Raw genomic sequence first — 9,589 nt, forward strand, 5'->3', positions numbered from 1 at the left:
AAGCAAAGACAAGTGAAGCACTCTGCCTTCTCCAAGCAGTGAACCTCTATGGCCATCAGGCTAAGGGTCTTCACCTTTTTATCAGCAATTGCTGATAATTGCCTAGCAATAATAATATATGCTGAAAATACTTCACACATAAGAAAAACCAACAATACAGACCTAATCCTATTTAAATTTGTAGAGAAGTCATTAAAGAAAGTTTTCTTCAAAGTGGTTACAAATCTTCATGAGACAGTGAAAAAAACATGGTTTTAATTAAGGAGAGGAAGTGAACTATATCTGGGGAATCAAATGTTTCTCACTTTCAGTTTTCACTATTTCTACATACTATAGATATAAATATTTATTTCTCTTTTAATATTTCAGATTTTTGTGAAACAAGTGATTAACTGGTTTTTACTATGATTGCTTTTTCCTGCAGAAATACGTTAAAGTTAACAAATTATAAAGATTAATTTCTTCCATATCTGTCTGAGGCACTCGAAAACAATCTACAGACAATTAGTTCTTCCTACAATAAACTGCTTTTGACATAGCTATGCAGCCAATATTTAGTAGTGGAGAATACTTTCAATCTGCAAAACAAAATTTAAACAGGCTTCACATTCATGTCCTCAAATCAGAGAACAAGTACTTTAATCTGGATGCCATAAATTGCAGCAGGCAAAAAAATGTCAACATATGCATCATGTTACAGTTAAGTCTTAAAGCTCATTTTCCAATAATTAAAAAACAAGCCACATCAGTCCTGATGCTTATTAAGAATTTATTTCTTACAAAATAACATGCTTACATCTACTCTCATACAAGCTTTAAAAATGTCTGCCCATACACAACACACTCTCTTTGACAAACATATTTGTAAGAATTTATTTCTCACAAGATAACATGCTTACATCTACTCTCATACAAGCTCCTTAATTCCCAACACACACTCTCTTTTGACACGCAAACATATTTACAAAAACAGTCATTTCTTTGAGATAGATGCCATTCTGAAAATTTTTCTGGATGGAAGTAGGGTGGGGAAGTAGAGTCATTACACTGGTGCTTCCATTGCAAAAGCTCATGTTGTAAGTGAAGAAAGTATACTTCCAGCTTGACCATCAGAGTGCATTCCCAATTCTGTTTTCAACATGCCTTTTCCATCCTTCCCTGTGTTTCCCACAAACACTCCTCCGTTTCCTCTCTGTCTGTTCATTGCATGTCGATGTCTTGATTCATAGAGGTATTTCTGAAAAGATACAATTACTTCTGTTAGCAGATAGCGACGTCTGTGCACTGGCAACTCGGCTGCTGTTATAGTAAGTATTTTTGTCAGTCCACTGTAAAGTTAGTAGATTTCTCCAGCTTATTGATGGCACAAAAAAGTCACAAATGCTCCCACTTTGCACACTTACAACTTGATGCTTTGTATAAAGAAAGCTGACACTATTTTATATTTCCAAGAAATAACTGTGTCATCTTTAGAAACCTTTTCAGTAAAGAGTACAGACTATTACAAGTACAAAGAACTGGATATGAACCTAGGTGGATTTGTCAAAAATCCTATATTACAAGTAAGCATCACTCAATCCAACAAAATTTGTTTGAAAGTGGGGGAAGGGGGTGGAGGAAGGCCTCAAGAAAGCCTGGTCTCTAACACAGCACTCCCCAACAACCTAAAACAGCTTAGGGAATAACTAGTCTGATCACGTGCAGAAAAGTTACATGTAGAGGAGTATTAGAGATGATTAAGACGAGTTTAAACAAAATGTTCAGACCCTCTACAAAATTTTATGTGAATTATACTTTCACATAATTATACTTTCATTTTTGTTTTTTGGAAGGGATTGGTTGATGATATTTCAAATGAATATTGCTTCCAAATTATAATATCATATAATTTGTCAAATTTTTGTATTAAATAACAATTTTTGATTGAAAATGATGTCCCAAACAGAACTGAAGCATTCACTACAGCAAGACACCCATGAAAGTGATGTACTAAAGCACATTTAACTTACCTGTCTCTCTTTAGGAATTTTGCCTGAAGCTTCAAGTTTTGCACGCGCTTGCCTGCGCTTAAGTATCCGATGATACTGCTTGGCATTTACATACAGAGGTTCATCACCTGTCTCTGCTCCAGGCTACAGAAAATTTGTTGAAAAGAAAATACAAATGACAATGCAGCAAAAAGATTTTTTAAAAATTGTAGGATAATGCAAAAGACAACCTGTTCATTTAAAATAAGGGCAGCATCCAACTAACATCATTTTGTTTCTGCATACATACTTGTATGCACCTGATCAAAACAAAAGTGACTTTACTAATTGCTAGTGCTGCCTCTAATGAAAACTGTACATCACACAACAAATTACATTTTTTAAAATTATCTTTAATATGATCATGCACATACTTTCAGTCCAGTATTTTTTATAATTTGTACTGATGATTTCTAATAAACTGCCACAGAGATGTTTGAATAAAGAGAAAATTAACAAATATTTTGGGGATTTGATACCGAACTATATTTTTTAAGAATTTCAAAACTTAACACACCACTCATTTAGCATTGTTTAGATGTTGAAACAAAATTACATTGTGGTCAAATTTATTTTGAAAAATAAGTCTTGCTTACAAAGGTTACTTTCTAAATCAACAACTTACAACTGGTAGCTGCTGGCCTACTTGGGGTGTTGGCAAGTTGATCACCTGGATTCCTGAAATACAATGCCTGATGCTAAACATATAATTGAAATTAATGTTTATAACACTATATAAATACCAGTTTTTTTAGCAAAGTGTGGTGCATCAATAACAGGTAAATGTGTGTGTTCTTCCAAACCCAGATGAACTAAAGGAAAGTTTAGCCAAGCTGTACAAGTACTAGAAGAGTTTCATGAAATGGTCTTCAAGACTGTGGAATTACCAAGAGAGAATAATAACTCAACAACTTTTATGAGAATAATCCAGAATGAATTCTTAAGGAGAAGCTTTTGTAATACTTCTTCTGGTTAATACCTCTGCCCTTCACCTATTGAAATCAGTTTCACTATACATGTATTCTAGTCTGCGATTACTTCAAGACTGAAAGAAAAAGATTAATTCCTGAATTTATTTTAAATATCCTAATGTAGTTAAAATGAATAGTCTCTTCTGCTCTGCAAGAAAATTATGTAATTAGAAAATCTTCCAATTTATAAAAATTATCTGTGATAGTTATGATAAGTAATGTCATTGGTTTATACCTTATCTTTATTCTCATTATTAAGTTTTCCTTTTGCTGTATAAAACTCTCATATTTACTTTCTTATATATGTACTCAAGCTCTGTATAAGGCAATTGTATGATTGAACTGTATTTTGTGCCTAATGTTAATAAAATTCATTTATTTGTCAATCTAGCTATTCTTTTTCTACATTCTATCTCTTAAGTTTAAAAGGTTCTAGAGACAGAGATAAGTTAATAATCAGTCAGTAGAGAAGCAGTGGATTAAGTTCTGAACATGACATTTGTAACCAATTCAAAGAGAAGTGCTTTATAAAGATCAGTGCATTACATTATAAATCAGAAGTGGTGAATTAAGTTCTGTGTATTATGTTTAAAGACAGAAATGCATCATATTCTAAATATTTAAAAAAGGTTATGTAACAATCTCAAGCCAAGCTGAAAGATGCATTCATAACACTCACCTTGTGGAAGCTGAACAGGTTTGTTGTTAGCATCAACCAGCACAAAGGATGTCTGGCCATTGATGGTCACCTGATTGAGGAACAGCATCTGTGGCAGGCTGGCTGTGTTGACTGTGGTGGTGCCAGATGCTGGCTGGGCAGCAGTCTGTGGTTGCAAAACTGTTGTTCCTTGCTGCCCAATGCTGCCCACACTGCCTACCACCATCGGCATGGATGCATCAGACATGACTGTAGCAGCAGTTGCCTGTTTGTGACAAGTGCAAAGGCAAATTATTTCAGTTGGGGCTAAATACAAATGACATTGTTATACTCAGCTGGTAGTAAGCTCCCACTTCCATGTGTATTTGTGTATAGCTTGGGCAAATATCTGGTCATAAAATGTTAACTACTGGTGATGTAAATCAACTAATATAAATTTATACAAGGCAGGTCAAGCAAATAAAAACAAAACAAACAAACAATCAAGCCCATTCCTAGCCTCATAATGGTCTTCATCACTCTTTAGTCTTTAATAGCCAGGTACTTTTCCCCCCTTTAACCTGAGGGCCATTCCATGGTACACCGGTTAGTGCCTGTCACCAATATAGTGAGGACTGGCTGCCCTAGGTTCAGAGCTCGTCTCAGGTATAGTGTTCCTTCTCTGCACGTGGCATCTATTTACAGGGCTGTCTGCTTTGTGGTGATCTAGCCTTAGCTGCTAGCTCAGCATCATGTGCAGAGAAGGAACAGCATGCCTGAGACAAGATCTGAATCAGAAGCACAAAATCTTATTGAAGACAAGTACTTTAACTGTTTCACTATCAAGGCAATTGTGCCATCATTAAATTACCTCTACAGGTCAAAATAATATAAGTCAACAAAATGATTAACATATAAAACAACAAGACACATTGGTTAAGTTTGAAAAAAAGCCCTTCAAAAGAGACAAAATTATTACAGTATTGAAAGCAAAGATAAGGATTATGCTATTCCTTCCATTTTCAAATAAAGCCGACCCATTGCCTTCAATATATTTACCTGTAGTACATCAGACTGTAACTGGGCAACCTGCCCATCTGAAGTGATGTACTGGATGGTTTGCACAGAACCATTATCTCCAGATGTATTTACTGTTACAGTCACTGGCTGCTGTGTCTCTGCATCATACACAGTGATCTGCTCCTCTGCCATGTATCTGATCTGTGAACATTTCAGATATAACAAGTTCCATATCACAAGATAATACATAAAAATAAATAAGCATTTTACTTTTCTTCAACAAGGTTTTCACATGGGGCACAAAATATTTTCTTAGTTTCTTTCTTCCATGCCTTGTCACTATACTGTGCTTGAAGCTAACATTGTAAAGGAAAGGATTGCTTAAGTCTATTACTTTTTAATTATTATTACTCTTATGCAGGAAAGTAATACTTGTGTAAACTTTTAATTACACACAAAATAGTTTTTACATGCCCATAACTGCACAGTTTATCTTTTCATAAAACTACTTCACCCATCCATCATGAATACCCTTTCAATATCTGTGTATTTGCTGATGTTAGCTAAGTTAGTTCCAAAATGAAAAGAGACCTTAGCCAACAGCCTCTGCTGGAAATTTACTAATATTTGTTTTAATTTGGGAGTGTTTCGCCACGGATGTTATGCATTTACATCTGTGATTTTACAGTTAAAATATCAACATTACCGCAAAGGTTATGTACCATTTGTCAGGTGTAAACTTAAATGGGGTCTTAAGTTTCTGCTTGTGATGGAGGGTGGAAGAAAGTGTTACATCGTGAATGCTGTCTTGCACTATTATCACATCGTTATATTACTGCCAGGAAGACACGGAGGAAATTCTAAAGCTCATTGGAATACCACTTATGGCTATGATGGTGTTCGTGTTAATGAGCCTTTGGCAGACAACTAGCATTTTTTTTCTTAGCAGTTCCCAAGCAGCGATGCACGTTAGCATCGAAAGTAAATGCTCGATACGGAAGTCGATGGTGACTGAAAGAGGTATGATCATGTCCGAAGAAAAGTTCAAGTAAATGAGCTATCATAGATGACCAATGAAGTCGAACAACACTTTCCCATCAAGATGATTTGGGCCAACAGGATAACAGAATCAGAGAACCAACCAGCGATGGCCGATTTCTGAACCTGAAGAACTATTGGGTGAAAGAGTTTCTTTCTCTAAAAGACTCTGCATTTTGTAATAACTAAAAAGTATATCTTACTTGGTGGAATCACGGTTCCTTTCGATCTAAGAAGTCTCTTTCGTAACGCAAAAGACGATAAATCTGACCGGGAAGTCCAACACGGAAGATCATGTAAGAAAATGGCGCTGAGTTACAAAGGATAAAAGTTGATGACGTCACGGTTACTTTTTTTAACGCGAAACAGTATTTAAGTTTAAAATGTTTACACATAATATATCAAATTATTTTGTCAATTAAATACTTTACAGTGACTCATCGTCTTCTTTCTAGCTCTGACTGGGGTTGTGATGAGTTATTGTTGAGGTCAAGGTCACACCACATCAAGTGAGCGTGTTTGAGTGAGAGAGATTCTTGCTTCTAATCAACAAATATCATCATGAGTAAAGCCCATCCACCAGAACTGAAGAAGTAAGTTTTATCTCGATACTGAGAAAATTTATTCCAATATTTAGTTTTGGCTAGATTCGATGCAGAGTCAATAGTTTCCTTAAGGCAAGGTAAAGATATAAGCTATGTAATATGAACTTCCGGTGGAATACGCGCTACGTTTATTTTTAAAACTATGTACCCAGTTTATGCACCAGAATGTTTTAGAGTAATTTCATGAACGTCCACTTTTAAAACCAGAGTGTCGGGGTAACAATACTTTAGCGTGTAGAAACGTTCTTCAAGAAGAAAGGGAAGCGTTTACTTGTTTACAGTTTGTCATAACACTGCGTGATTAACATTGGTTAATACTGTAAACACACGGTCCAAATAAGACGAAAGGATTTGGTGACTTGTTTACTTTTGAAATGCACAATGTATTCACAGTTTATCTGTCTCATTTCATTGATGTTTAGTGGTAGAAAGTTGTGGGATTGATTGCAATTAGCGGAATTTAAACACATTCTGGATGTACTGAAATGTTTGTTGCTGATCGACATGACGTAGTTTATTTTAAAATTATCTGCGGAAGAACATTTATGTTCTTGTAAAAGAACTTCTCCATTCAAAGTGGAATACTTCTTAATAAAGTTATGTGCTTTGAAACTTATGCAATTGAGCTGTCAACAATTAAGCATGTGTGGATACATACTTTTATTAGTAGTAATGAATATATTGTTGCTGCCCTATTTTCCTCGAGGAGTAACAAGGAATAAATATATGATTTTGCAACAATGTGATAAAACACATCTAAAGTGGGTTTTAGATGTTATCGGAAACAGAAGTTTGAATCTTGTCAAAATTAAATGTTACTCCATGAGATTACTGGGATTGGGTTGCACATACAAAGCAGACAGTATAGACAGAGACTGACACACTAAGTTGATAGACATATAGAAGTTCATAGCTGCAATTAGAATAGATTTGTATAATATGCTGCTGTGATATTTTTTATAGTACTGGTAGGTGACTAGGTGTGGCTGCAGAAGATCTGGTATAAAAGTGCTGGCTTTTTTATTTTCAGATACATGGAGAAGAGGCTTACATGTAAGTAAGGAGGGGAGAGACCTGGACAAATTGTCCATTGTTACAAAACACTATTCAAGGCATGCTTGACAAAGCCATTTTTAAAAAAAATCATTTTCTTAACTACAAGCACATGAATTCATTTACTCCTCTGTCATATTCATTTTATTTTACTTGTACCAAACTGATGTTCTAAGCCTGTCAGACGAAGATGCTCACACTATTCACAAGACTATAGTCTCCACTTCAGTAAACAGTAATGCTGTTAAATACCATTTATATTTTACTAACAGAATTCTGGAAATGAGTATCTGATGGTGAACTAACCTCAGTCATTTGAAAACTGACTTGTTTTTAACTTTTAGCTGTGCTTAAAAATGTCTGCCTTCAGTTTAAATCACATATAGCAATATTATATCAGTGCAGCTTGGCATAAGTAACCCTCGTCTTGTCATTTAGACCAGCCAAGAAACATCTAAAACTTCAACTTCTTTTTTGTTCATTATTGCCATTATAATTTTAGTTAACATGAATGTACTGTGTCATTACAGTGAAGTTGAATGGAGGGCGATCTGTGACTGGAATCCTTCGAGGATTTGATCCCTTTATGAACCTTGTAGTGGATGAGAGCACTGAGGAGACAAAATCTGGGGAGCGACGTTCCATAGGCATGGTGGTCAGTATATTTTTGTATAATTTTTCTGTCCCCATCCCTTTTTAATTTTTCTTTAAAATTTTGATGCATGTATATGCACTCACAATGAAGCCCATTCAGCTTCAGATTGTTTTAATTTAAAACTTGTGTGTTAGACTTATGCTACTCAAACAGCTATTAATGCCAGCCTGAGATAACTGCAAAGAGTTATTTTTTCAACAACAAAAAAAAAAAGTTGTGGATTGTTTAAATCAGTCATTCAGCATTAAGAATCCATTTTGTTTTGGTTTGTTTTGCAGGTTGTTCGTGGAAACAGCATTGTTTTGCTAGAAGCTCTTGACAGAGTAGGATAATGAAGCCACTTAAAAATCATTTTCTTTCATTTGATTTTCTCATTGTGTATGTTATCACCTGTCTGCATTGTCAGAGAGCCTTCATTTTATGGATGTAGGAAATGTGTGAAACTGTAAAAGCAACTTGTTTGTTATACAGAGTGAGTATTGAATATGTTGGCAGCATTTAACATTTATCTTTGTAAATAAAGAGTCTCCATGATTTTTTTTTTTTTTTTTTGGTGTGTGTGTGGGGGTAGTCATGTTTAAAGACAATAAAAATAACATTTAAAAGACATGGATACATAATTCTGTCATGCAATAATGAAAATCTTATTTATACCAGGTAGAGCAGAGAATCTCAAAAATATTTAAAAAAAATTGATTTCAGAAGTGACAGATGCAATTCTGCCTGTACACAGTCTCCCCCCCCCCCACCTTTTTTTTTAAATTTTTTTTTTTGAAAAGTTACCTTCAAGTTTTCTCATTAAAATTGCAATTACGTTCTAAAGTTAATTCCACAAAAAAAAAAATGTTTTGCAAATTTACAGTTTTGCTTTGAAGCTTGTAGTGTACTTCCACCATCACCCCACCCGACCTCACCCTAAAGATGTATACCTCTGTGGCTAGAATGTAGGTTCTACATTTGGGATTGATGTTTTCAATAAGTGGATTGGCAGTGTTATATGCATCCTAATACAATTTGTCCTGAGGATTGCTGGTGTGATGTTTCTGTGTAAGAATATCCTGAGTAAGCTCTGTATCCAATTTACCACAACAGTTGCACGCTGCGAATGTCTTGGAACTAACCCATAGCAAAAGTCCTGAAAGACAAGGTTTTCCTTGAAGTCAATGAATGGTTATTTAAAATAGCATCAGCTTTTGTCCTGAAAATTTCTTAGTTTCTTGTGATCTCAACAAATTGCAGATTGATTTATAATTTCCTTTATAAAGAAGTAATATGAGAGAACCTTGTAAACAAGAAAGAGATTAAACTGAATTTTTGTGTGAATAGTCTTAATAGTTTTTCTGTTCATGACTTTTGATCACAGTTGAAGTAGAACTTGCGGTGTAATCTAGATCTGCCAATATTGCACCATCTTATTGTCAAAGGTATGTTGCAGTCATACTTATAAATCTACAAAATCAACCATGATAACTTTAAAGAGCATTTCTTAATCAAAATAATTTTGTTAAATAGGAATGAGTGAAGTTTTGTACTTGAGATAATTCAATTTTTAATGCACGTAAAAAGCTTGGGGTTTTTTTTTT

At 34.7% G+C, this 9,589-nt stretch overlaps 2 protein-coding genes across 3 annotated transcripts; one reads left to right on the forward strand and one right to left on the reverse strand.

Annotated features, from left to right (window-relative positions):
• Positions 1–597: 597 nt before the first annotated feature.
• Positions 598–6,027, reverse strand: LOC112564314 (nuclear transcription factor Y subunit alpha-like). Of its 2 annotated transcripts, none has more exons than XM_025239032.1 (6): positions 5,897–6,027; positions 4,695–4,856; positions 3,678–3,921; positions 2,653–2,705; positions 2,010–2,132; positions 598–1,237 (listed from the first exon to the last, which is right to left on the reverse strand). In XM_025239032.1, exons 2-6 carry the CDS (start codon positions 4,845–4,847, stop codon positions 1,070–1,072), a joined length of 741 nt encoding a protein of 246 aa, XP_025094817.1. In that variant the 5' UTR covers positions 4,848–4,856; positions 5,897–6,027; the 3' UTR covers positions 598–1,069. The 2 variants fall into 2 exon arrangements, with proteins under 2 accessions (XP_025094817.1, XP_025094816.1); XM_025239031.1 differs by lacking the exon at positions 5,897–6,027 and adding an exon at positions 5,378–5,740.
• On the forward strand, positions 5,848–9,329 carry LOC112564315 (probable small nuclear ribonucleoprotein G). Its single transcript, XM_025239033.1, has 5 exons — positions 5,848–5,989; positions 6,149–6,286; positions 7,329–7,351; positions 7,882–8,006; positions 8,285–9,329. Exons 2-5 carry the CDS (start codon positions 6,255–6,257, stop codon positions 8,336–8,338), a joined length of 234 nt encoding a protein of 77 aa, XP_025094818.1. The 5' UTR covers positions 5,848–5,989; positions 6,149–6,254; the 3' UTR covers positions 8,339–9,329.
• Positions 9,330–9,589: the final 260 nt, after the last annotated feature.

This window comes from Pomacea canaliculata, linkage group LG5 (genome assembly GCF_003073045.1).
Source record: "Pomacea canaliculata isolate SZHN2017 linkage group LG5, ASM307304v1, whole genome shotgun sequence".
Taxonomy (NCBI): domain Eukaryota; kingdom Metazoa; phylum Mollusca; class Gastropoda; order Architaenioglossa; family Ampullariidae; genus Pomacea; species Pomacea canaliculata.

Bases quoted from the DNA above. Each gene is read 5' to 3' on its own strand.
- LOC112564314 (XM_025239031.1), bottom strand. The intron at 3,922-4,694 runs GTAAATATATTG...TGTCACAAACAG, and splicing joins TACAGTCTGATGTACTACAG to GCAACTGCTGCTACAGTCAT. The intron at 2,133-2,652 runs GTAAGTTGTTGA...AATTTTCTGTAG, and splicing joins TAGGCCAGCAGCTACCAGTT to CCTGGAGCAGAGACAGGTGA.
- LOC112564315 (XM_025239033.1), top strand. From the start codon at position 6,255: ATGAGTAAAGCCCATCCACCAGAACTGAAGAA. The intron at 6,287-7,328 runs GTAAGTTTTATC...TTTTATTTTCAG, and splicing joins CATCCACCAGAACTGAAGAA to ATACATGGAGAAGAGGCTTA. The intron at 7,352-7,881 runs GTAAGTAAGGAG...GTGTCATTACAG, and splicing joins CATGGAGAAGAGGCTTACAT to TGAAGTTGAATGGAGGGCGA.